At 42.4% G+C, this 27,118-nt stretch overlaps 2 protein-coding genes across 4 annotated transcripts; both read right to left on the reverse strand.

Moving 5' to 3' along the window:
• Nucleotides 1–95: 95 nt before the first annotated feature.
• On the reverse strand, nucleotides 96–8,795 carry LOC115796434 (gastrula zinc finger protein XlCGF57.1-like). Its single transcript, XM_030752846.1, has 2 exons — nucleotides 8,571–8,795; nucleotides 96–2,183 (listed from the first exon to the last, which is right to left on the reverse strand). Exons 1-2 carry the CDS (start codon nucleotides 8,719–8,721, stop codon nucleotides 721–723), a joined length of 1,614 nt encoding a protein of 537 aa, XP_030608706.1. The 5' UTR covers nucleotides 8,722–8,795; the 3' UTR covers nucleotides 96–720.
• Nucleotides 8,796–9,693: 898 nt separating this feature from the next.
• LOC115796436 (zinc finger protein 568-like) lies at nucleotides 9,694–26,901 on the reverse strand. 3 transcript variants are annotated; one of them, XM_030752852.1, is made up of 4 exons: nucleotides 26,658–26,901; nucleotides 24,318–24,581; nucleotides 19,437–19,572; nucleotides 11,328–11,490 (listed from the first exon to the last, which is right to left on the reverse strand). In XM_030752852.1, exons 1-4 carry the CDS (start codon nucleotides 26,827–26,829, stop codon nucleotides 11,466–11,468), a joined length of 597 nt encoding a protein of 198 aa, XP_030608712.1. In that variant the 5' UTR covers nucleotides 26,830–26,901; the 3' UTR covers nucleotides 11,328–11,465. The 3 variants fall into 3 exon arrangements, with proteins under 3 accessions (XP_030608711.1, XP_030608712.1, XP_030608710.1); XM_030752850.1 differs by lacking the exons at nucleotides 11,328–11,490; nucleotides 19,437–19,572 and adding an exon at nucleotides 20,219–22,052; XM_030752851.1 differs by lacking the exons at nucleotides 24,318–24,581; nucleotides 26,658–26,901 and having other exon boundaries at nucleotides 9,694–11,490; nucleotides 19,437–19,680.
• Between the last annotated feature and the right edge of the window lie 217 nt (nucleotides 26,902–27,118).

The raw sequence follows: 27,118 nt of genomic DNA on the forward strand, positions 1-27,118 counted from the left end.
ACCCACACACACACAAACACTGAACGTAGGTCTGAATAAGCAGCAGTGACAGAATTATCAGATTTATTTTGACGTTTTATTTCAACAGCATTGTTTACAATAGTAAGTGGTACGGTTTGTGTCACAAAGTCTGAAACAATATAATGATTATGCAAATCACTAAAATTGCCCAAACTCGGTCCTCAAGTGGATCTCATGGAAGCACACTGCATTCAAAAAAGACTCTTTGGAGACATAAACTTGTAATAATGAGAAGAACATCTTAATGTCAGAGACAACCACAAAAACGGAACATTTCCTGTAAATCCAGCCGTACAAAGCAGAGAGAAATGTCACTCATTTGTTGCCTTTAAACAGGAAAAGACCTCCAACAAATCCAGGCTCAGGGAGGGGTAGCCATCAGGCACGACTGGCAGGGGTGAGGGTAAAGAAGAACTGATAGACTTCATATCTTGTAACATGACCGTTTTCCTTCTTAAGACTTAAGGCAACTTTTTTCAAGATATGCAACATGTTTCTGTAAAAATCAAAATTAACACACTGGACAACCTGACAGCTTCATTGTTGGTTCAGACAGATCAAAACATGATTTATCTGATCCATCGAGTACTTTGTCACATGCAATAAATGCCCAAACTCTAGGATCTGAAAACTCAGTACAAATTTTTTAATTAATTTTTTAAGCTTGGCTTCAGAATAATCCCCAGCCCTACAGGTGTTTCAGAGCGATGATGTTTCACCTGTGTGAGTTCGCATGTGGCGCCACAAATGACTACTTTGAACGAAGCTTTTCTCACACATTTGGCAAGAATACCGCTTCTCACCTGTGTGAGATCTCATGTGGGAAGTCAAATGATGCCTTTGACTGAAGGTTTTCTCACATGTTTTACAGGAGTATGGCTTCTCACCCGTGTGAGTTCTTACATGTACAGTCAAGTGTCCACTGCGACTAAATGTTTTCCCACATGTTTCACAAGAATACGGCTTCTCACCTGTATGAACTGAGGTGTGACTTTTAAAAGTTGATAAGACAGAAAATGCTTTCCCACAGACATTACAAACATATGGCTTCTCACCTGTGTGAGTTCTCATGTGACACTTCAGCGTCGATGCATCGATAAACCTTTTCTCGCATATGTCACAGGGGTAAGGTTTCTCACCTGTATGAATTCTTAGGTGAGTAGTTAAATGCACTTTACGAATGAAACGCTTCCCACATGTTTCACAAGAATAGGGCTTCTTACCCGTGTGAATTATCATGTGAAATTTCAGCCTTGATGCATTTATAAAAGTTTTACCACACGTGTAACAGGGATATGGTTTCTCACCTGTGTGCGTTTTCAGATGGGCGTTAAAATGACCCCTTCGATTAAAACCTTTCCCACAGGTCTCACAAGAAAACATCTTCTTACTCGCATGAGTTCTCATGTGGGCATTAAAATTCCCAACTCTATTGAAGCTTTTCCCACATGTTTCACATGTGTATGGTTTCTCACCTGTGTGAATTCTCACGTGGTCCACCAAATTGCATCTATGATTGAAACCTTTCCCACATGTTTCACAAGAATAGGGCTTTTTGCCTGTGTGGTTTCTCAAGTGGGCATTAAAATTACCAACTCTGTTGAAACTTTTCCCACATGTTTCACATTTATATGGTTTCTCACCTGTGTGAATTCTCATGTGGTCCACCAAATTACATCTGTGTGCGAAACCTTTCCCACATATTTTGCAAGAATATCGCTTTTCAATGGTCTGAATTCTTTCAAGATATTTCATTGTATAGATACGATAATATTTCTTCCCACTCTCAGTTTCAGAAGGGCTTTGAGGGAAGAGCAGATCACTGTCTGGTCCTGGTTCACTGTAGCCATCTTCCTCAAAGACAGGAGTCACCGCAAAGGCATCAGTCTCCTCCTTCAGCACAACCTGCTCTCCATCCTGACTGGTGCAGGGTTCTTCCCTTTCCTCTTTAATCTGTGACGGTTCTGGGTCTTCCAGACTGGTGCGGAATTCTTCTTCCTCCTCTTTTATCTGAGGAGGCTCTGGGTTCTCCTGACCGGTGCAGAGTTCCTCCTGTTCCTCTTTAATCTGTGGATGCTGTGGTTCCTCCAGGTCCAGACTGGACGTCCTCTCCTGGTCAATAAAAATCTCCTCCTCTCTAGTTTCATGTTGCTGCAGCAGGTCTGGAAGAACAAAGGCAATATGTTACTACACTGCAAGCATGTCACCTACATATGTGAGTGTGCCTGAGTTGTGACACTGATGGGCAAAGCTCAGTGCAGAGAACATTCAGGTAGCAGATTCACATTTTGGTGGGTAACACCAGATCAAACCAGATGATATTAACTTCACCACAGAGCAACAAGACAGTTTTTCAAAGTGCACAAAGTCATCATGGTGGTCTGCATATAGGCAAAGAGTCTGAGTCTGTGCTTCTATCAAATGAAAGGAAACAACACTGAATAATGAATGCTTTGCCCACGAAGAACATCCAGAAGTTGAATTTGATATATTGTGAAAGCTTTTGAATTTCATGTCATTAACATGGTACTGTTATCAGTATATACCACTGTTACGTTTTCTCAGAGTCATTAAGTTTCTGGCACCTGCAGCAAAGCAAGTGTCCCTCCAAATGCTGATAATAAACTATAATTTCAAAGTTCCAGTTTTAATTGATGAAACTGTACATGGACTGTACTCTGAGGAGTCCTTGTTACGCCATATGCCATGTTCCTTTTTTAATTTCAGTTCAGTCTATTAAAAAAACTTAAATCTGTGATGTTATTATTTCTAAAATAATGGCGATGAACTCTAATTGGAGGGCCCCCTGTGAACCTTTGCCTCAAACAGACTCTAGAATTGCCACTGCAGAATAAAAGTCCCAAAGCCTTAGAAATGACTCTGTAACTCTTTCAGACTGAGAGATGTAAGTGACTTTGTTCTCAGAGTTGCGTTTTGAGATCTTTTACCCTGCTTCACTTTGTCAGACAGGCTCTATTTAAATGATTTCTTAATTCAGCAGGTCTACAGTAATCAGGCCTCAGCTTTCCAAAGAATGTGGTTAATCACAATTAATTCATGGTTTAACGGGGTGGGGTTATTTTTTCAAACATGGCAGGTAGGTTTGGACAGGTTTAAAGAAGCTGTTAATAAAGAAGATTAGATAAATGTTTCCTAGACTGATGAGCCTTGATTTCTGCTGCAACATTCAGATGGTAGGATCAAAATTTGATGTAAATAGCATGAAAACATGGATCCATCCTGCCTTAACACACTTTGGGCCCCTCAGTACCCGAGTTTTTGCTTCGGCCAGCGCCCAAGCCACGTTCCACTTGGCCTGATGGTCACACAGGCTAACCAAGCCTGATAGGACTCCTTCTTCAGCTTGATGGCTCCCTTCACCTCCAGTAACCACCATCTGGTTCGAGGATTACTACCATGACAGGCACCAACCACCTTGCAGCCACAGCTCTGAGGAGCAGCCTCAACAATGGAGGTGCGGAACATGGTCCTTTCGGAATCAGTGTCCTCAGCCTCCCCCTGGGAATGCTGTCGAAGTTCTGCTGGAGGTGGGGGGCTGCCAGGTGTTCCCAGCGTACCCTCACGACACGTTTAGGTGCGCTGGGTCTGTCCAGCATCTTCCCCTGCCACCTGATCCAACTCACCACCAGGTGGAGATCAGTTAACAGCTCAGCTCCTCTCTTCATCCAAGTGTCCAGAACATACAGCTGCAGATCTGATGATACAATTACAAAAATCGACCTAGGGTGTCTGTGTGTCACGTGTACTTATGGACATTCTTATGTTCGAACATGGTGTTCATTATAGACAAACTGTGGTTTGTACAGAAGTCCAATAACAAAACACAATTCGGGTTCAGATCGGGCAGGCCGTTCCTCCCAGTCACGCCCCTCCAGGTCTCAGTGTCACTGCCCACATGAGTGCTGAAGTCTCCCAGCAGGACGATGGAGTCACCGGATGGAGCACCCTCGAGCACCCCGCCCATTTATCCCAAGCGTCCAGCTCAGTCCGAGCCAAGTCTGAGGCCCAAGGGTCACACTCGGTCCGAGCGTCTGGCTCTGTCCGAGCCGCCTTTCTCGTCTCGCTGCCGCCGCTGGGAGTGTGGTCAGCCTCCAGTCTCGTCTCCTCGTCGCCGCCGCTTGGAGCACAGTTGGCCCCCTGCCTCGTCTCCGCCGCCGCTGGAGCTGCGGTCGGCCCCCTGCCTCGTCTCCGCCGCCGCTGCAGCGGCGATCGGCCTCCTGGCTTGTCTCCTCCTGGTTTTCTTTTCTGTTTTGGGCTGTTGGGAGCTGGCCTTATTGCTGTTTATTTCTAGTCCCTTGTGTTTCCCTGTGTCAAGTCTACGTGTACCTTGTCTAGTCACTTCCTGTTTTATTTTGACAGTCTTGTGTTCCCCGTGCTTTGTGTTTAGTTTTGCTTCCTCTGTTATTAGTTTCATTTGCTTCACATGCTGTGCCCTGGTGTTTCCTCTTGCCCTGATTACCTAATGTGTACTTAAGCCCCCAGTTTTCTACAGTTCTTTGTCGTGTCATCGTCTATGTATCCGTTGTGTGTGTTCTCCATCCCTTGTGTCCCATAGATAAGTTCTGGCCTCAGCCTAGCCCAGCCCAGTTTATTTGTTTATGATCTTCATTACAATAAAAATACATTAAGTTCACCACTTCTGAGTCCTGCATTTTGGGGTCTTTCTGTTCCTGCCACACACTGACATGAAAGGATTACTTTAAGGAAAATCTGTGATGTCACATGGGAAGTTTTTTTTTTTTTTTTAAACTTTGATTAACTGAGACTTCCCATTTTCAAACCGGAGGGCTGGACAGTGCACTTTGGCAGCCCTGTTCTGGTCCCCCAGCTGCATGTTTGACACCACAGGAGCCTCTTTCCCACCAACAGGATTCCGGAGCCGGTGCCTTTATTTGAACCGTTAGGCGTGTTTTCCACCGCACTCGGTGTTCGGCTGAAAAACTAGTTCAGCTCCGGCCCCGCAAACTAGCTGGTCTCGAACCAAGAACGTGTGATGAAAGCGGCAGAAGGGTGTGACTCTGCCGTCTCAACATCAAGTTTTCTACCATATTACGTGTGTATTACATGAGAAAAGCGAAGCGATTTTCACGGCTGTGAATTAGGTTGGGCTCTAAGGCTGAACTTGCTGCTTTGTATCAGTTCATATCACAGATAAAAGGACACAAAGTGCGTACTTGTCGTCTTGCTCTAATCGCTGTCTGTGTTTCCCTCTGTGCTGCACACAGATGCTGCAGTAGTTTGGTTTGGACCCTAAAACGTATTTGCAGCACAAGAAAGGGGAGCGTGTATGGCAGGCCGTTTTAACATAAAATCCGTTTGTCTGACTATCCGTAATTACATTTCAGATATCTAAAACTGCATTTTGACTATCCAGAATGGTAATTTAAGATATCTTCAATTACATTTTGATGAGTCAAAATTCCTTTCAAGATATCTCAAATGACATCACTGATTCGTCATTTGACGGGTCACACATCCATAATTACAATTTAAGATATCTCAAATGTAATTATGACTAGTCAAAATGACGTTTTAAATATATGAATTAAGCGATTGCATGTAAGCCCCCTTGTGCTGCACTGAGCTGTCCAAACCATGCGCGTAATTTGCAGGGGGGGATGGGGGGTTATGACCCCCCCAATAATCTGATTCAATCACTATAACCCCCCCCCCCCCAATAAAGTCACATCATTTCAATTTACAAAAAACATCTTACATGAATAACATGTTAATTTTCTTTATTCATTATCAATTTTGGGTAAAATACTAGCATGTTTAATCATTTGGTAATGTAACCCCCCCTCTCCCCACAAAAACTTGGTATCGCCCAACCCGCTTTCTCTACCAAGCGGCAGCACCGGTTGGTAGAGAAAGCAGCTGCTGGGGAGTGGGTGTAGTTCGAAAAAATGAAAAGAGGACAAAAAACGGACAACCAACAATTTTTCATTTTTGGTCGACAACAAAATCAAAATGAGGTAAATGTAAATGTATTGTTAGCTGATGATTTAATAACTATGCCGCCATGTGTCAGACACACTATGAATACCGGTTCGGGTATTTTAGCTCCGTTAGACCTGCTGCTCCTAATCTGACAACAGTCAAAAGATAAAAGTGGTTATTTGCGCACACGCAGCACAGTACAATACCTGTAATATGTAATAACCTAAACTCATTAAACAAGTATATAGTTTTACTCAAGTAAATACACACATAACATTTTATGTGTTTAGTTAATAACTAATATTAGTACTGATAACAGGACTGAAGATGAGAGTCCCAGAAAGGTCCAGGATGAGACTCGTTATATTTTAAAACACATCAAGTTCAAACCTTTTTCTCTACAGAACGTGTTTAATAGTAAAGATTGCATTAAACTCTCACATGCTCAGTGGAGACCAGACTGCTGAAAATATTGTATTTATTATATTTTGCCAAATTAAAACAGTTTCTTTAAAAGTGGAATGAGGGGCTGCAAAATTGGTAGTAAAACAAAACAGGTTCATGAAAGATATTTGTTACTGTTGGAAGAAATGTGAAAAATGTAAGGCTTTTCTTCATTGTTGAAGGTGCAGAGTAAATACAAAGAAGGTTAAATAAATACACAGTAAAAGCATTACAAAGTATTTTTAATATGTTAACCCAAAATCTCCTGAATCCTTTTAGAAAAGTAAATGATTTAATAAATAAACAGACAGATTCAGTCATTTTTCCCATTTTAGGCTGATGAATGATATTCTTGTATTTTTGCCAGTTATAATATGGAGCCATGTGACTACCACGGGACCCCCAAGAGTGTGTGACATAATAAAACTGGCATTTAAAGGGTTAAAATCCTGAAAATGATTGATTGTTTGGTATTTTTGAGTAGGTCTGAAGTTGATTAAGTGATTTAGGGAAAAAAAGCAAATAAAAAATATTGATGTATGATGATTTCATAGCAGTTTTTAGGTGTGTGTACATTTTTGCCACGAAGGTGTCCAGAGGGTGCAAAATGCACCAAGAGAGTATGGATGACATGTAAGAGTAAAGGACATTAGATTTCAAAAATGTCATGAAAAAGATTTCCTGCAAAAAATCATGCCACTAGCTGCTACACAGTCAAAAAGATTACCAAATGAAAAAGAAAAAAAAGCTGAAAAAAAAAAGTACAAAAATGGCCGAGGAGGGCATAAGGGTTAACCCCCCCAATGTTGGACCCAAAGTTACGCCCTTGGTCCAAACAATTGCCTGTGTAGAATTTCAGGTGGCTGCAATGGTGCTGGCCGTTGTGGACAAACTTATAATAAAATGCAACAATATAGAAAGAGCTCTTCAGTATGGGATATGCGGAGAATGCCGAGAATCGTGTCCTTTAAGAGTGCTTCAGAAATCTGCACAGAATCTCTGATTTTATGGCCGTTTTAACAAACTGCCTTATAAACATTCTGCCAAAATGCTCCATAATTCAAAATATCTCAAACGTCATTCTGACTAGTCAGAATGTTAATTTATGATATCTTAAATAGAAAAGCCATCTAATTCAAGATATCTGTAATTCATTTGGAGATATCTTAAAAAGCTTTTTGACTAGTCAAAGTTACAGTTCTAGATATCTCTAATTTAGTTTTGCCTTGTCAGTATTTGCTTTCAAGATATATAATTTTGACTAGTGCAAATTAAATTCTAGATATCACCTATCTAAAAATACATTTAAGATATCTTAAATTATGGTGTCATTTAAGATTCAAGATTCAAGATTCAAGAAGTTTATTGTCATGTACACCGCAAAACACTGTGGTTATGCTGAGCAATGAAATTCTTACTTGCGACTGCTTTACAAACAATTGAAATAAGCAACTAAGTTAAAATAAAATTTAAGAACTAGTATATTAAGATATCTTTAATTAGAATTATGACTAGTCAGAATAAAAAACAAGATATCTCGAATTCACTTTATGACTAGTCATAATTTAATTGTAGATATCTGAAATGTGTGTTTCAGATAGTCAGAAATTCATTGAAGATATCTTGAATTGAAGCCGCCATACAACTCAATGGTAAATCTGACGTCATTTCGACTAGTCAGAATGTAATTAGAGATATCTTAACTTACTAATACGTCGAGTCATAAATCAATTTCAGATATCTTGAATGTAAGTGTGGTGAATCGGATTTTATGTTAAAACGGCCTGCCATAGAGCGTGTTCTCCCACGTTTGTGCGCTTCGGTTTCCAGTCCGGACGAGGACCCGCCCACAAGGAGCAGTTCACAGAAGCTCGGTGGGAACGAGGGCTCGTTCTTAAGCGTTTCGCCGGTTCATTGGGAACAGCACGAGCACTGGCACGCGAACCGGCTCCTCGCCTGAGGGAAAGTAGCATCGGTCAGTTTGGGGGGGGGGGGGGGGGGGGGGGGGGGGTTAACGGGATAAGCAGAGGATGCACCGGAAGTGACCCTCTGCGGCCGAGCTCTCAGCCATGTTCGCCCGGGCCGTCCTCCTGCCACGGCGCAGGTTTACCGCGGGATTAACGGCACCTGCAGGTTTCACTCACCTGTGCAGCGCAGCTTCAGCTCCAGCTGCCGGTGGCGGTCCAGCTCCTCCTCGTACTGCACGATGGTTTTTTCCACCTCGCTGAAGATCTCCTCCGCGGCCGCCGTCAGCCTCCGGTCGATGAAGTCCTTCAGATACTGAAGAGTATACATGATTACTGCAGTAACTGAAGTACTGATCTGAGCTCAAGCTGCTACACCGTTCTGCACGAGAGCTGTTGCAAGCACCATCCCCCTGCGCATGTGCAGAAGGGCTTCCTCTCCCCGCCTTTCACAATAAAAGCAGCTGAGAAAAATGCACGAAAGAGATGCTAGACTGTAGGATCAAGATAAAATCCTGCTTCTTGAGTCAGAATCACAAAGTTTTAAACTTAAACCAAATGCTTTCATTACACTCCTAACGTTACATTCTGTAGCCTCCGTGGCTGTGAAAGGCACCATTTCTTTCTTGATAAAAAAGTAGTTTTCTTGTTTTTGCCAAGACCGTGTAACACAGCCCACTAATCAAATAGTCACATAAGCACTGTTAGAGTAAAACATGTTATCATTTCACCAGTGTTTAAATAAGACCTGTCTCACAGCTGTTTCTGCTTATTCTTTGTGTTTTGAATCAGGTTGGTACGCTCTTACAGGCACCTTCACAGCACTGATTTTAAGCTCGCCTTTTTCCATTGAGGGTTATGATGATATCTGAGTTTGTGTCATTGATTTCCAATGAGAGGACGCCTTCATGAGCTGTAGGAATGTGTGGATTTTTGTAGTAGTAGTAGTATTAGTAGCAGTAGTAGTATTACTAGTAACAGTAGTAGTAGTAGCAGTATTAGTAACAGCAGTAGTATTAGTAGTAGCAGTAGTAGTCTTCCATGTACCTGGGATGGCCCAAATGTACTTTAAAATGAGCGCTTCTTGTTTCATTGTAGCAACAAAGTAACAAAGAAGCTCCTGTGGAGGTGCAGACAGGTCAGAGCTGCCGGCCGCCTCGGGCCTTCTTCTTACTCAAACATTCGCGAAGCTCCGATTTGAGCTGAAACTCTAAAACCATTTTTATTCAGCAGCCACAAAGAAAGCTCCACGATACAAGTTTAAGTATTTATCAGTGTGACTGCCATGTCACAAAGAATCTCACACATACAGTGAACCAATTTAGTATGAAAATTACACATTTCAAAGCACAACGTGTTTTTCTCACACACTTTCAAAGCATAAACACTAAAAAGTCTTTACAAAAGCCAGAGTTTCAGAGCAGGTGCACACTTTCCTTTCCCTACAGTACCTGAATGCCTCTTCCAGAGTTTTCCAACCTCAGTGTCCGATTATCTGAGACCCGCCCCTGACGTGCTAGATCAGATCAGTCTTCTGTCCTGGGGTGTAAAATGTCTCTGTATATCTGTAAGATATATCAAAGCATGCAATAACCCCCCTCCAGCTGATGCGCATCCACAGCACACACATCAGTTTCTTATGGTGGGGGCCACAGCCAGCCTTCATTTAATGGCTTTACTGCTTCAGGGAGGGGGGGCTTAGACTTTCACTCAAGGCCTCAGCATTAGCTGCAGGGTCTCACTCACACACACACACACACACACACACAAACAAAGTGTTCATACAATGTAAACATTTAATAAACACATTAATGAATGACTGTCTCATACATTCAATTTCTGACTTGATTACTATGTAACTGAAACATAATATTTAACTTTTATCAATATTTAATATTCATATTATTATGATAAATAATTGTTATTGTTTTTGACATGTCATAAATTTATGACACTGTTGACAGGTGGGGGCCTTTCTGATGTAAGGTGTATGACGTCACTGTCCTGCAGAGTCTGGGATGCAGCTCCAGGTTGGCAGCTTCTCGGAGGACCGCACCGTCTGAGCTCGGGGTGACTCTGCTGGGACGTCCACTCCAAACACGCTCTAAAAACCAGAGTGTCCTGATGAACTCATGATGTTACCACACAGACTGAATAACCTTTATACTCAGAAACACGAGTCCACTCCCACTGCTCAGTCTTTATGCGGTTTTATATCACAAAACTCTAACTCGGTGACAGTGTCAGTACATCCAACGCTGCACAGCCAGGAGAACCTTTACAGTGTTTCAGCTGACAATCCGTTCACCTTAAAGTGTTCATGCTGTTTGCCAAAGAATTGAGCCCATTTCTCAGTAAACTGGCTGAAGCACAGCACAGTCTGAGCATGTCGGTATTTCTTTACGTTTGGCTTTGCAGCACTGCTTCAGGACCGCCCTTCCTCACCTGTGTGATGCAGTAGTGCTGACACAGCCTCTCACCTGTGTGGTTTCTCACATGGATTTTAAGGAAATGCCATAACTTTTCTTCCACATTTTGCAGCTCTGTGCAAAATGTGCTCTGTGCCTTTTGAGTGATGAGAACTCAGAAAATCTGGTCCCACAGGTCTTGCAAACATATGGCTTCTCACCTGTGTGACACCTCATGTGGCGCAACAAATTACTCCCTCGATTGAACGATTTTCCACACGTTTCGCAGGAATAGGGCTTCTCACTGGTGTGAATTTTTGTGTGAGTCAACAAATTACTGCGTCGATTGAAAGATTTCCCACATGTTTGGCAACAAAACGGCTTGCTTCCTTCCTCACTTTCTTCATAAGTAGCAGTCACCATGAAGGTGTCAGGACCCTGAGAGAAGAGCTGCTCCATGTCTGGTTCTGCTTCACTGTGGTCTCGTTCCTCAGCAACAGTCACCATGAAGGTATCAGCCTCCTCCTTCACTACAAGCTGCTCTCCCTCCTGACTGCTGCAGAGTTCCTCCTCTTCCTCTTTAATGCGAGGAGGTTCTGGTTCCTCCTGGTCCAGCCTGGAGCTCCTCTCCTGGTGACAGAGCTGCTGCTCAGGGAGAACCTCCTCCTTACAGACACGATGATGTGGGAGGTCTAAACAAAGGTGCACAAGGAATAAGTTAATAGTGTGCTGACAGAAAAACCCAAGGGTATTCTAATGAGAAGAGCTCTGTAGAGCAAGCATGTCACTCAGAAATACACATGAAGTTCAGGAGGATAAACTTTAACGTCCAACTCTGAAATATGAGAAAAGAAAAATTGGTTTTAAGAGATTAATAACTACAAACCATTAAAGATTTTCCACTGGGGCAGAAATATTTATTGCTGTATAACAAACCCACCCATCCAATAAGTTTCTATATTCATCCAAGCTGGGGTCACAGCAGCGTAAGCAGAACACCCTTCTTCATCCTCACCTTCATCTCAGTTCATGTCAAAAGGTGAGGCGGAAACAATGACTGAGAAGCTGACAGGTTCATCTTCATACTCAGCTCCCTCTCGGTCAGTCACATTTTATCACTGTGATCAAACAGTGATCACACCTCCATGTGTCTGTGTGTTCTTGCAGGACTGAACCACGACTTTAAACCTGCTCCATCAGCTCATCTTTGTTGCTCTCTGTTTAAAAAGTGGCTCCAAGGTCAAAAGTTACACTGGATAATCTAACAGTTCACATGTCAGCAGAACCTTTGACTGAGAGAACTGAAGAACCTGTGAGGACAGCGAAGGATCGGCTTTATTTCAGCTTTGAGGAACAAACTTCACATTTAAGTTTGTGATGATTGTTTTCTCTTTGTGATCCCAGGAGCAGCACACAATCCATCCTAAACATCCACTCTTAATGCTGAATACTTATTTAATCTTAGTTCACCTGTAGTAACTCCAAATGTAACTGAAAGGCTGAGCTGATGTGCTGTCAGTGAAAGCTGCAGTTTCACTGAGAGACTTAGAGACAAATAGAGGGATTAAATGTCCTTGTAACTGCTATATTACATAGATGCTCGTCCACCAACATGGTGCTCTCTATGCTCAGGAGCAGAAACAGGAGCTCAGTCTGCTGATCTCAGACCTGCAGAGCCACTGGATGCAGTCGGCTGCATGAAGAGGATGGAAGATTTAAATCAAACCTGATGGAAGGTCAAAGGTCATCACTGTATGTGGCGCTAAAAGCTTTCAGCTGGAGTTCTTTCACTCTGTGCTTTTGCTAAAAGTGTAAAATAATTAATAGTCAATCATACCAGAAAAACCAGAGATGGTAATATGAAGATATCTGAAACAAATAACTTTCTACAGGACTGAAAATATGATGTAAAAGTCCAGAACTTCTGAGCTTCATCTCAGGATCAAGTGCAGCACTGCTAAGTTCATTCAGCTTCTGTGGCTTATGATGGAGGTCTGAAGGAGGTTTCCCTCTGCTGAATACTGAGAGTCCTGCTTGATCCTGTGATGAACCTCAGTCCTCCAGATGTTTCTGATGTCTGCCTCAATGGGTCAACAGAACATCTGGCACAGGAGAGCTGTGATGAAGGAAAGAGAGGCGGTTTCTCCAGCAGGGCCCCGATGGCCCCTTACTGGTTTCTGCCTGGGTGATAATAATGTGGACTCTGGGTCCTGTTGAAGCAAAAGAAGAAATTGAACTTCTCTGAAACTTTCTGCTTCAAGCGTTTTATTTAATGGCAGCAGGCTGCAGAGCTCTGAGTGTGATGGAGGGTAAACTGTTTAAACCGTCTGATGTTCACAGTAACTCTGGGCCTCCGTGTGCGGCTGACCTGCCTGTCTGAAAGGATAATAAACTACAGAGGGAATAATTACTCAAACACACTGAGCAGCACAGGCGTGCTAACTGCTAACCAGCTGAGGCAGGCCGTGGGAGCTGCGGGAGCAGTGTTGTGTAGACCTGTTGTGTGCTCAGGTGTGCACCTTTTAAACACGGTGACGTGGTTTATTTACCTTCCTGCGCATAGAGACCTCATCAGCTGAGACGCTGGAATTGGAAGCTGTGCTACATTGAGACTGCAGGGGGCATAGACATACATACCTAGACGCCGCCTTGAGCACTGACTCATACGTCAACCCCGCCACCATATTGGATGTGGCAAAAGTGGCCAACATAACTTGACAGAGATGCTGTGTGGAGTTTTTCGAACCATTTTACAGTCAAAATGGGATCACATGGGATTACCTTTCACAGGTAAGACTGAAGCAGGGTTATTATAGTTAACGAAAACGAACGAAATAACGAAAACTGAAATTGAAAAAACATTGTTTAAAAAACTAACTAAAATCGTAGATACAATGACCTTCCTTTTCTTGTTTGTCATTTGATTTCAAAGCCTTGTGGACTGATCATTTTCTGCTCTCCGAGTTGAAGCTGGGAGCGCCGTCGGGCAGCTGTGTGCCTGCCTGCTGCGCTCACCGAGCCGGTCCGCAAAGTAATGGCAGTGGTCTGCCGAGAAAGCGGCAGAGTCCCGTATAGAGTTTCTTTGAGTCCGATAATACAGACAGAAGCGTGTCTTGTTGTGAATGATGAAAAATGTATGGAACACGTCTCAGTGAGGAAAAAACAGCAATGTCAAAGTCCACCTGAGAAGCGCACACAAGGCAGCTACGGAAACCGCTCTGAACTGACGTGATCTGGGGTTCACCGCCGAGAAAATGTGATTACTCGTCGGGTCCACTCAGCTGCAACGTTGTGATGAACCTGGTCCGTCCTTGTGCGTTTCTGGCCACTTTATCAGTGAGAGAATAACAATCAGGAACAATCAATACAAGGACTCACAAATGTCAGCAAGTTCCTGGAGGGAGCTGCTGAAACTGTAGGAATGGACGCGAGGGAATGAAGAAAGTGAACAAACAGGGACAAATATGTTTGCAGCCAAAAAACTGAGCGAGGACCAAAAGAAGTCCCAGCCGGCACCGCATATAAAACACCAGCACACGACCGTAAGGTAATGAACACACAATCCAGTTACACAAGCAGAAGTGCGACATGAGGTCGGCTACATATCGAGCATCTAACCAAGGAAAGCAGCAAAAAAAAAAAAAAAATCACCATTTCTTCACAACAACAAGCTACGCTTCACTGAAGACATTTGCAAGTCCAAATGCGAAAAAGGGCAGCTTCTGTGGCCATCAGTAGCTGAAGCTCGGAAGAATGGAACTTTGTGGGAGGCCGTGCCTTTATTGAGGGAAAAGAAATTCTTCTCCCCCTCCCCAACCATGAGAAGATGGTTGGCCCATAACTCTCGTTTGACTGGAAGAATACGTTCAAGCCTACAGGTACTTATTTGATGTTAATGGATGAGTAAATCTGCAGTAAAATTAACATTCCTACCTGTTCAATAATGTCTTCAGTATGTAAGACTTCAGTTTATTTGTCATAGTTTGCAGTCATTACTAGCGTACATGCTCTTGGTTTATCCAAATTTTTAAAGCACTTTGACTGTGCTCTGCTGTTAAGTTAAAAAGTCTTTTGACCTTGTATTGGTCTGACGACACTAATTACGTCATAATCCGTTAGTGAATTTTGAGTAGTGTTGAGTTCTGACTTTTCCATAATCTTGTTAGTGTACTCATGTCTTTATCTTTTGTTTCCTTTAATGCCAGTCGGGTTACGTTGTAGTATTAAACGCAAAGCCGTATTTTTATTTACTAAAAAGATGAAAACTGACTTTGTCTTTTTCCAAGAAAGTCACTCTGCTTCTGATGATTGTAATTTCTGGAAGTCTCAATAGGGTAACAATATTTGGATATGTCATGGCTCAGCACGTGCAGGTGGTGATTGTATTCTTCAAAATAATTAACTTTTTTCAATTTTAAAATCTGAATCAGATCCTGATGGCCATTACTTAATTATTTTAATTGACTGCATTTTCTCCCCTTCAAAATTCATTATTCTTAATGTCTATGGCTATAATGACAAAATAAAAATGTTAGCTTGTTTTCCCATATTTAAGATCGACAGTGGTGGACAGTAACGAAGTACAAATACTTTGTTACTGTACTTAAGTAGATTTTTCAGGTATCTGTACTTTACTTGAGTATTTATTTTTCTGACTACTTTTTAACTTTTACTCACTACAGTTTTACACAAGTATCTGTACTTTCTACTTCTTACATTTTCAAAACAAGCTCGTTACTTTAGGTTTAATGCGTCTGAGAAACGTTTGCATTTCCGGTCAGTGTGGAGCCGGCTTTGATTGTGAGCGTTTTTTTCTTGGAAGTCGCAACAACAGGGGGGGGGGGAGAGGGAACAGACACCCCACACGGTAGAGGGAGGGGCTCCCGCAACGCTCGCTCGGTGACCGGAAAGAGCCAGAGGAAGTTGCGCTTTACATAGAGGCTGCACGCCGGAACGGTGAGGAAAATAAATGACAGAAAACGTAGAGGACAAAAAAAGTGTGAGCAGTTTGTCACACAGTGTGTCTGCAGCTAAAAGAACAGCTGCTGTATTTTAAGGGACAGCAAAGAATGAGCGATAACTTCACTCAGATGGAGGAAGATGGAAGAAAGAGGTAGAAACGTCCTCCAAGGAGCTACTTTTACTTTCTTACTTTGAGTACATTTCAGAGCCTGTACTTTTTTACTTTTACTTGAGTATAGAAGTTGAACCAGTACTTCAACTTTTACCAGCGTAGTTTTTAACACAAGTACTTGTACTTCTACTTAAGTACAGAATGTCAGTACTTTGGCCACCACTGAAGATCGATTAGTAGACTGGTTAAACACTTATCCGGACGCTAATATATTAATAGGAGGGGACTTCAATGTTGCTCCAGATAACTTACTTGATAGATGACCACCACACTATTCCAGTAATACAGATAGCTATTTAAATGCTTTCCGAGTATGATTTAGTCTTGTAGACATATGTAGAACGAACCTTCCCTCTCAAAGAATGTACACATGTCATAATAAGCAGAGATCATACCATTCCCGTATTGATTACTGGCTGGTATCTGACCATCTATCAGAAATATCTAATAGTAGTATCTTGCCTACCCCCCTTACAGATCACTGTGCCATACACCTCATGCTAAACTTCCAATCAAACAGAACACAAATATTTTCCTTTTGGAAACTTAACAACTCAGTTTTAAAATAGGATTATACTATCCACTCCCTTGATTGATTGATTGATTGATTGATAGATTGATAGATTGATAGATAGATAGATAGATAGATAGATAGATAGATAGATAGATAGATAGATAGATAGATAGATAGATAGATGGCAACCACATACATATGCTGCGGGTTCGCGTCCCCGGCCCGTCGCCAATTTGCCCGTGTGTCTTCCCCTGTATCTTTCCCCCATTTCCTGTCTCTCTCCACTGTCGAAAAAAGCCGCTCTGGCCAAAAATGAAAAAAAAAATGTACTAAAGACATATCAAGGAAAAAAAGAGTGATAGAAGATACCATAATCTCCAACTTAACTACCCTTTCTTTGAAAGCTGTGGATCAAATGTCTGATGAGGGGAAAACATTATTTGTCAGAGTTACAGAACAAGTTAGATGAAATGTATAAAGTTAGAGCAGAAGGGGCCTTCATTAGATCTAGAAAAAGATGGTTGGAGGAAGGTGAAGAAAATTCTGCCTACTTCTTCAGATTAGAAAAGAGTCGCTCTAACTCTAATACCATACATAAACTAAAAATTAATGGAAATGTTAGCAACGACCCTCGTGAAATTGCCTCCCTCTGTGCTAATTTTTATGGATCACTATACAGCTCCTCATATAATAGTGATTACGCTGCACAATTCTTTGATGCTCTTCCAAATCTTAAAAAAGTTGATGAAAGTGACAGACTTTACTGTGACCAAGCAATCTCCTTTCTTGACATTTTAGATGCCATTAAACAGCTCAAGCTTAACAAATCTCCAGGGGTTGATGGCTTAAGCTCTGAGTTTTACAAATTATTTTCCAAGCAGCTGGCTCCTTTCCTTCTACAAGTATATTTGGAAAGCTGTAACAAGGGAACACTCCCTGCTACTCTTACTCAAGGCCTTACCACTCTAATTCCTAAGCCAAAAAAAGTGTTCTTCTTTTAGATAACTGGCGCCCCATTTGTCTACTAAATAGTGACTATATAATACTTGAACTGGTTTTGACCAAACGTCTGAAAAATGTATTAGATGATATTATTGATGAAACTCAGTCAGGATTTATGAAAGGACATCATATTTCTAACAATATTAGGTTGGTTTTAGATATAATAGATTATTCTGACTTAATTGAAGATGGTAGTTTGATCTTATTTCTTGACTTTAAAAAAGCTTTTGATTCTATCGAACACAACTTCTTATATTTAGCCTGAGAAAAATTTGGTTTTGGTCCCTTCTTCATTAAGGCCATTCAAACTCTTTATGCTAATGGAAACAGTGCTGTTAAATTAAAATCAGGAGCTTCCCCTAGATTTCAGTTACATCGAAGCATCAGATAGGGGTGTCCTATTTCTCCATATCTCTTCCTCTTAGCTGGCCAACTTCTTTCCACCCATCTTGGGGTGTGCCCTATACAAGGTATAAATATAGCAAACAGGATCATTCTAATAAGTCAACTGACAGACAATACTACACTATTTTTACGTAACAAATCCCTCTAGCTTTGGATATCATCCAGACCTTTTCTAGAGCCTCTGGCTTATACTTAAATGTCAATAAATGTGAACTTTTTGCTATAAAGGACTGTGCTTTATCATCTATAAACAACATACCTATTAAACAATCTGTTGTATACTTAGGAATCACAATCACCAAAAATGATAAAAGAAGATGTATTGAAAACCTTTCTCCTGCTATCAATAAAACCAGGAAAAACCAAACCACTGGCTGCACAGAGATTTAACTCTGAGGGGCAAGACACTCCTCTCTAAAGCAGAAGGCCTCTCTAGGCTGGTCTATTTGGCCTCTCCTCTGTTTATAGACAACAGCACCTGTAAAAGTATTGACCTGATGTTATTCAATTTTCTTTGGAAGAACAAAATTCATTATATTAGAAAGTCTGTTATCATGAATCCAAACGATAATGGGGGGTTCAATTTTCTGGACTTTTCCACCATAAATAATACAATAAAAATCAGATGGATACAACACCACCTGTCCTGTCCCACCTTGTTATGGAACTTCATTCCTATTTATATATTTTCTCAGCTGGGTGGTCTTGCTTTTCTCTTACTCTGTAACTTTAATCCTGAAAAAATCCCAGTCAAACTGTCCACGTTCCACAAACAATGTTTGCTATCCTGGCTTTTGATCTATAAGCACAATTATTCTCCTCAAAAATATATAATTTGGCATAATAGAGATATATTGTATAAGAACAAGTCCCTCTACTTTGACAGCTGGAAAAAATAATATATTGTATGTGAAACAGCTATTTAATAATTAAGAGTCATTATTCAGTTACACTGAATTTCTGTCCCATTTTAAATTTCCAGTGACTGCCGAGGAATCTGTGATTGTCTTTGATGCCATTCCCTCATTATGATCAGGAAAGGCATCACTAGTCAGAAACCTGATCCTATCTCACACAGTTTAATGGATACTTCTTTTGTTTGTATTATATTAATGCTCTGATAATGGTGAATAAAGATATTATAGAGAAAAAAAATGAATGTAGAATGTAATTAGAGATATCTTAAATAGGTATTTTGTCTAGTCAAAATATAATAAGAGATATCTTAATTTACTAATACGTCTAGTCATAAATCAATTTCAGATATCTGGAATCTAAGTGTGGTGAATCGGATTTTATGTTAAAACGGCCTGGCACACATGGCAGGGGGCGTGGTTGCGTCACCGCAGCGACTCCGTCCCAAAACGCTACTGCGCAGACTCTGGTTCCGAAAGCGTAAGATGGTAGCCCCCATAAAAGGGACATTTTTGGCTCGGTTTCTGGACAATGGGAGGAAGTGGAGCCACGTCGGCCATCCCTCAGCCATGTTCGCCTGGGCTGCCTGTGCGGGAACGCCGCGGGCCGTCCTCCTGCCACGGCGCAGGTTTACCGCGGGATTAACGGCACCTGCAGGTTTCACTCACCTGTGCAGCGCAGCTTCAGCTCCAGCTGCCGGTGGCGGTCCAGCTCCTCCTCGTACTGCACGATGGTTTTTTCCACCTCGCTGAAGATCTCCTCCGCGGCCGCCGTCAGCCTCCGGTCGATGAAGTCCTTCAGATACTGAAGAGTATACATGATTACTGCAGTAACTGAAGTACTGATCTGAGCTCAGGATGCTACACCGTTCTGCACATCAGAGCTGCTGCAAGCATCATCCCCCTGCGCACGTGCAGAAGGGCTTCTTCCTCTCCCCGCCTTTCACAATAAAAGCAGCTGAGAAAAATGCACGAAAGAGACGCTAGACTGTAGGATCAAGATAAAATCCTGCTTCTTGAGTCAGAATCACAAAGTTTTAAAATTAAACCAAATGAAACGATCTTAAAACAAAGCTGAGGGCTCAATAATGCTCATGAAATCAAGCTTTCAGCCAGCTGAGGCTGATTTTCATCTCAATGCAGGAAAACGGAAAGTGTTTTCTTTGCATTACTCTGTTATTACACTATCATTACATGCTGTATCATTACACTATCATCACACTCTGTAGCCTCAGCGGCTGTGAAAGATACCATTTCTTTCTTGATAAAAAGTAAATAGATTTGTTTTTGCCAAGACCGTGTAAGACAGCCCACTACTCAAATAGGTCACATAAGCACTGTTAAAGTATTTCACAAATTTTATAACCCATTAAAAAAGACACGCGCGCACACACACACACGCACACACACACAGAATAAGAGTTCAAAAACAACACATTTTCGTATTGATGATCCTTTATTCTTTTTATTTGTAAGGTATCATGCTGGAAATCACTGATCTCAAAGAGAAATGATGCCTTGTACCAAACAAAGAGGAGGAGGAGGTGGTGGCTAGAGAGAGGAAGGTCTGGGCATCTTTGCTCAGACTGCTTCCCCGAGACCCAGATAAATGGTCGAAAACAGATGGATGCAAACAAATGAGGTTCATCTTACAGCCCACGGTGATGCAGCTAAAGGGGAAAAAAGTTTATCTCACTCTAGCAGGATGAGAACTTTAAGAAGCTGCTTTTGAAAAAACCAGAGTGTCCTGATGAACTCATGATGTTACCACACAGACTGAATAACCTTTATACTCAGAAACACGAGTCCACTCCCACTGCTCAGTCTTTATGCGGTTTTATATCACAAAACTCTAACTCGGTGACAGTGTCAGTACATCCAACGCTGCACAGCCAGGAGAACCTTTACAGTGTTTCAGCTGACAATCCGTTCACCTTAAAGTGTTCATGCTGTTTGCCAAAGAATTGAGCCCATTTCTCAGTAAACTGGCTGAAGCACAGCACAGTCTGAGCATGTCTGTATTTCTTTACGTTTGGCTTTGCAGCACTGCTTCAGGACCGCCCTTCCTCACCTGTGTGATGCAGTAATGCTGACACAGCCTCTCACCTGTGTGGTTTCTCACATGGATTTTAAGGAAATGCTATAACTTTTCTTCCACATTTTGCAGCTTCTCTTCTGCGTGGATTACTTTGTGCCTTTTAAGTGACGATGATTCAGAAAATCTGTTCCCACAGGTCTTGCAAACATATGGCTTCTCACCTGTGTGACACCTCATGTGGCGCAACAAATTACTCCCCCGATTGAATGATTTTCCACACGTTTCGCAGGAATGGGGCCTCTCACTGGTGTGAATTATTGAGTGAGTCAACAAATTACTGCGTCGATTGAAAGATTTCCCACATGTTTGGCAACAAAATGGCTTCTCACCTCTGTGGATTCTGGTGTGGACGTACAAATCACCCCTCCGATTAAAACCTTTCCCACACATTTGGCAAGAATATGGCTTTTTCTCTGCATGGATAAACATGTGCATATTAAATATTGACAATTTAAAAAACCTTTTTCCACAGATGTTACAGAGATAGGGCTTCTCACCGGTGTGGACCCTCATGTGGATCAGCAAAATAGACTTTTGAGCAAAACCTTTCCCACATGTTTTGCAGGAATAAGGCTTCTCACGTGTGTGGACTGCTCTGTGCCTGGTGAGGGCTGATGAGGTCAAACATTTTCTTCCACAGGTGTTACAAATATAGGGTTTATCACCTGTGTGAGTTCTCATGTGGACAGTCAAAGCATCCCTCTGAGAAAAACCTTTCCCACATATTTCACAAGAATATGGCTTCTCGCCTGTGTGGATTCTCCGATGTCTTTTCATTCTGGATGTATACTTAAAGCCTTTTCCACAAACATCACATTTTACAGATTTGCAGCCTGAGTCAGAGTTATACCGATTCTCTGATGTAGGAGAGTCTTCTGCAGTGTGACTTCTGTTTCTGCGATTCCTCTTTTTTGGCTCTGAATCTAAATTCCTAGTTAATCCTGGATCTACATTCTTGCTTTCTTCCTTACTTTCCTCATAAGTAGCAGTCATCATGAAGGTATCAGCCTCCTCCTTCACTACAAGCTGCTCTCCCTCCTGACTGCTGCAGAGTTCCTCCTGTTCCTCTTTAATCCGAGGAGGTTCTGGTTCCTCCTGGTCCAGCCTGGAGCTCCTCTCTTGGTGACAGAGCTGCTGCTCAGGGAGAACCTCCTCCTCCTCCTTACAGACACAATGATGTGGGAGGTCTAAACAAAGGTGCACAAGGACTAAGTTACAGAAAAAAAACCCAAGGGTATTCTAATGAGAAGAGCTCTGTAGAGCAAGCATGTCACTCAGAAATACACATGAAGTTCAGGAGGATAAACTTTAATGTCCAACTTTCAAATATGAGAAAAGAAAATTTGGTTTCAAGAGATTAAACAGCAAACCTTCACCTGGTGCCCCCTGTTAATTTGCCCAAGAGCAGAGGGCCACACTAACCAATGCTCACATCCAAGGGTGGTAAAAGGATAAACCTTCACCCTTGAAGTTCACAGTTATTAACTTCAATGCTGAAGGAATGTCAGCAAACAAACCGTGTGATGGTTTAGACGCACTTTTACACTGATGCCTCTTTCCCACCAACAGGGTTCTGGAGCCGGTGCCTTTATTTGAACCGTTAGGCGGGTTTTCCACCGCGGAAGCACTCGGTGCTCCGGCCCCGCAAACTAGCTGGTCTCGAACCAAGAACATGTGAGGAAAGGAATCTCTGAGCTGTTGGAGTAACAATGCCTTCAGTTCAGTATCTGAGAGAGTTTATCAACGAGCGACGGTGGGAAAGTAGCATTAGTGGTCTCTTTACCCCAGCAAAACCCAAGTCTGCACCTTCCACCTAAACAACAGACATGCAAACTCCATCCTAGAAATCAGCTGGAACCACAAAAAGTTCAAGAACACCAAGCATCCTGTGTACCTAGGTGTGAGATCTGGATAGAATTCTCTCATTCAAGAAATACACATTAGCACTGCTGCCTCACAGTTACAATGACATCTAGAAGGTCTGGGTTTGATTCCACCTTGGCCTGGGCCTCTGTGTGGAGTTTGCATGTTCTCCCTGTGTCTGCGTGGGTTTCCTTCCACAGTCCAAAGACATGCAGTTACTGGGGTTAGATTAATTGGTCACTCTAAATTGAGTGTGAATCTGAATGTGTCTGAATGTGAGTGTGGATGTTGTCTGTCTCTCTGTGTTGGCCCTGCAACAGGCTGGCGACCTGTACAGGGTGTACCCTGCCTCTCGCCCTATGTCAGCTGGGATAGGCTCCAACCCCCCACCCCCCGACCCTGAAGAGGATAAGCGAAGGGAATGGATGGACGGACATTCAGACTGAAAAGGAAAATAATTAGCAGGAACAACATTCTTGGCAAAGTGGCCAACTCCTCGTGGGGAGCAGATCTGGAGACCCTAAGATCAATGGCACTAAGCTATTCCAACAAGCACCGAATGCTCCTGTGGCAAACCAACTCAAACTCGCAGTTGTCCTCGAGGACCTCCATGATCAAGATCTTAGGGATGCCAACAGCAACGCCCTCTCCTGGATCAAGCACTGGTGCAGCAAGATATGATGATGATGATGGACTCCTCCTTCAGATTGATGAAGGATGAGTCCCATCATCTTCACCTCTCATCCACCATCTGCTTCAGTGACTGTGACACAAGTAGCACCAACAGCCTTGCAGCCAGCAATGACAGTGCAGAGCATGGTCCACTTGGACGGGATGTCGCCAGCGTCCCTCACAATGCTGTTAAGGCTTTGCTGGAGTTGGGAGTTGAAGATCTCCTGGACCTGGGCCTCTTCCAGACATTCCCAACATACCCTGACTGCACATTTAGGCACACCAGACCTGCTGACACCACCAATCTCCCCACCTGATCCAACTAACCTACAGGCCCTCTCCAGGAGATTGGTTCCAGAGCTAATGTTCAGGTGAGCCTGAATATGCCTAACTGACATATCTCAACCTCACACACCAGCTCTGGGTCCTTCCCCCCACAGAGGTGATTTACCAGTTTAGGAAACCAGATATCGGCCTGCAGAATCTCCACCCCATACACTGGTCACTGCTGGATCTGGTTCTTTTTCACTGGGGAATTTTGAATTACTGTTAGTGAGGCACTGACTCACTAACAGTAATTTCTGGAGAAAACCCACGCAAACATCTGAGGATAAATTAAGTTCCACCTCAGGTTGTGAACATTAGACAACTCATCCCTGGTGGCTCCACAGTGGTCAAAACAAGAAAATATCCCTGGTTTGAGAACAAGAGGAGACGCAAACCCAGCCCAGTCTCTACTCAGTGTTGGTCCCAAGCCTGGACAAACAGGAGGGTTCATCAGGAGGGCCATCTGCTGTCAGAGCTGTACCAAATCAAAATATGAGCCCATCTGCTAAAACTAACAAGAGCGCTGTGTGGGCTCCTACATGAGCTGCAAACAGTCGTTAGTTCATTAAAATGATTATAGGCTTACAAACCTATTTTTTGTGGTCTGCAGACATCATGCTGTAGTTCAGGCTGATGGTTCCTCTCTTCCTTGTTCCAGATGATAATGTCTACACTCTCCTCCTTCAATACAAGCTGCTCTGCCTCCTGACTGCTGCAGAGTTCCTCCTCTTCTTCTTTAATCCAAGGAGGTTCTGGTTCCTCCTGGTTGAGACTGGAGCTCCTCTCCAAGTTATGGAGCGGCTGCTCAATGAGAACCTCCTCCTCCTCCTCATTGACACATTGCTGTGGGAGGTCTGAACCAAAGGGAGACAAGAAAACTGTTCTTAACTTTTTTCTGAAACACAAGACAGAACAAGCTACAGTACAGTATAATTTTTATATCACATGAATGCAAATTACTACAGTTAATTATTTTTATTTTACAGTATTTTGATGCAGCAGAAACTATTCATATACTATCCATATAATCCATTAATTAGGTACCAAAAACTAACACATGGGTTTAGACTGCAGAGAACAGAAAGACTCCAGCTGAGCGGGAAGTCTGAACCCTGAACTTTGTGAGGTAACAGTGCTACCCACAGAAACATGCCAGATACACACTTGACCAATTAGCATGCTACTAGTGTTTAATGGGCAAAAATCAGCTGCACAGTAACACTAATTAGGCACATTTGAGAAACTCATGGTAAAGTCCCAGTACAGGGGCCCAGTTCAGCCTTCACGTTAAAGTGGTGAGACCAGTTTGCCTCACTACATAACAGCACAATTTCTAAAAAGTCTGAAGGAGCCTCGAAGGAGACTCATGCAGCCTTCTTCAGAAGCAGCACAGAAAGCTTTAACTGCAGGTCAAATACTTGAATATTTTCAGACATTAACAGCAAGAATCCATTCAAACTTATTCATCAGCTATAAATGAGATATCTAATCCTAGTTTATCTTTTCCTGCTTTTCTCATGACCCCCTCAGGATTTTATGAAGCATGGCTGACTGAAAGATGAGCTCAAAGGCAGCTGCAGGACACAGGCTGTGTGAGCCACTTGGCTCAGAGGGCAGAGGCCTCTAAGAACCTCTGCAGGTACAGGAATGAGGTCTTTGCTGCAGGCTGGGAAAGTCTTTCACAATCCTTGTTTCCATTTCTTGGACCCAGCGATGAGGTGTCCTCACACAGCTGAATGACGGGAACGTTAGCTCACAAAACCCAGGACTTACACACTACCCTGTCTACACAGCTTCCCTCAGCTCAGACAACCCTGATTCCCACACAGTGTAAAATGTGAACACCGTCAAAATGCAATGAATTGCAAGTCTCAAACTCATTTTATTCACAATTGAAAACATATCAAAAGTTTAAACTGAGGAACTGAACTCATTTTGAATTTGATGGCAGCAGCAGGTCTCTACAAGTTGTTGCAGGGCCCATCTTATCTTATTGTGTTTCCAGGAATGCACAGTAAGTATTTGGGGAAGTTTGAAGAAAACAATTTGATTTCTATTTCCTATGCATTTTTGAATATCCGTTGATGCAGCATTGTATGAGGAAATTCTTGTGATTTCAGGGTGTCATAATTTCATATTCCTACAGCTATTTGACTTGAAAATGGTCTCAGGTGTAGTGGAGGGCATGTTTAATAAGGATATGGTGGTGTTTGCAGAAAACAATTTGATTTGAATTTTTTATGTATTTTTGAATATCTGCTGATGCAGCAGTGATTGTATCCATATTTCTATTTCTACGCTGCAAAATTTTAAATATCTAAAGCCATTTCACTTGAGATTGACTAAGGATGTACTTAAGGATTGGGTGAACAGGAATTTTAGGTTAATTGTTGATAACAGTTTGATTAGATCTTTTTCACACAGTTACAACCATGTACCTATGTTATTGAATCTAGGTATCATAATGCATTTGACTTATCTGATAGTAGCCAAATGTTGCATTAACCATTTGGAACTTGCCTTTTCACAAATAAACTATGAGTATGAACATGGTGCTATATGCTTGTAACAACCTGATTATGATATTCTTGGAGATATGCAAATATGCCTGTATAGTGTTGTTTATGTTGTGTATCACTTTAGTTTGTATAGAATATGCAAACTTTTACAAAAATGCACTAAATTATATTATTTAAGTCTGTTAAAGTATAGATAGCTAAATTTACGAGGTGCACTTAAAGGCACCACGGGTTGAACCGCATATACTGATGCAAATGCAGGATGGCGTGACTCCGGTCTGCTCTCTGCACCTGACACGTTTCCTTCATTTCTGAGGATTTCACCATTTCCGGCCTCTTTCACAGATGTGGCGCCTCACCTGTCCTGAAATCTTCCCATCTTTCCCACAGAGCTCAGCGTCACTGACTCACCTGTCCTGCGCAGCTTTATTTCGGGTTTCCAGGTGATATCCAGCAGTCTGCGCTGACGGTCGATCTCTTCCTCGTACTGGACGATCGTTTTTTCAAACTCTGAGAATATTTCTTCAGCAGCAGCAGTTAGTCGCTCGTTGATAAACTCTCTCAGATACTGAACCGAAGGCATTGTTACTCCAACAGCTCAGAGATTCAGCGTACACATCGCATCACAGCCTTTCATTGATTACCTCCGCCGGACCTTTTCTTCTTCTTCTGATCAATTTCCAGCAGCCTGTGGACGGTGAAGTGCAGTGCTGCCCTCCACAGACGGAGGTTTGTTGGTTCTCCATCACAGGGCATCCGGACTGAATAAAACTAAAATAAAATAAAAAATAAAGACTGTGTGATAAGTGCTGTGTTTCACTGATGAGAATACAGAATGCTGGACTGTTTCAGAGCGAATAAATGAGGGGCTG

This window comes from Archocentrus centrarchus, chromosome 17, assembly GCF_007364275.1.
Source record: "Archocentrus centrarchus isolate MPI-CPG fArcCen1 chromosome 17, fArcCen1, whole genome shotgun sequence".
NCBI classification, from domain to species: Eukaryota; Metazoa; Chordata; class Actinopteri; order Cichliformes; family Cichlidae; genus Archocentrus; species Archocentrus centrarchus.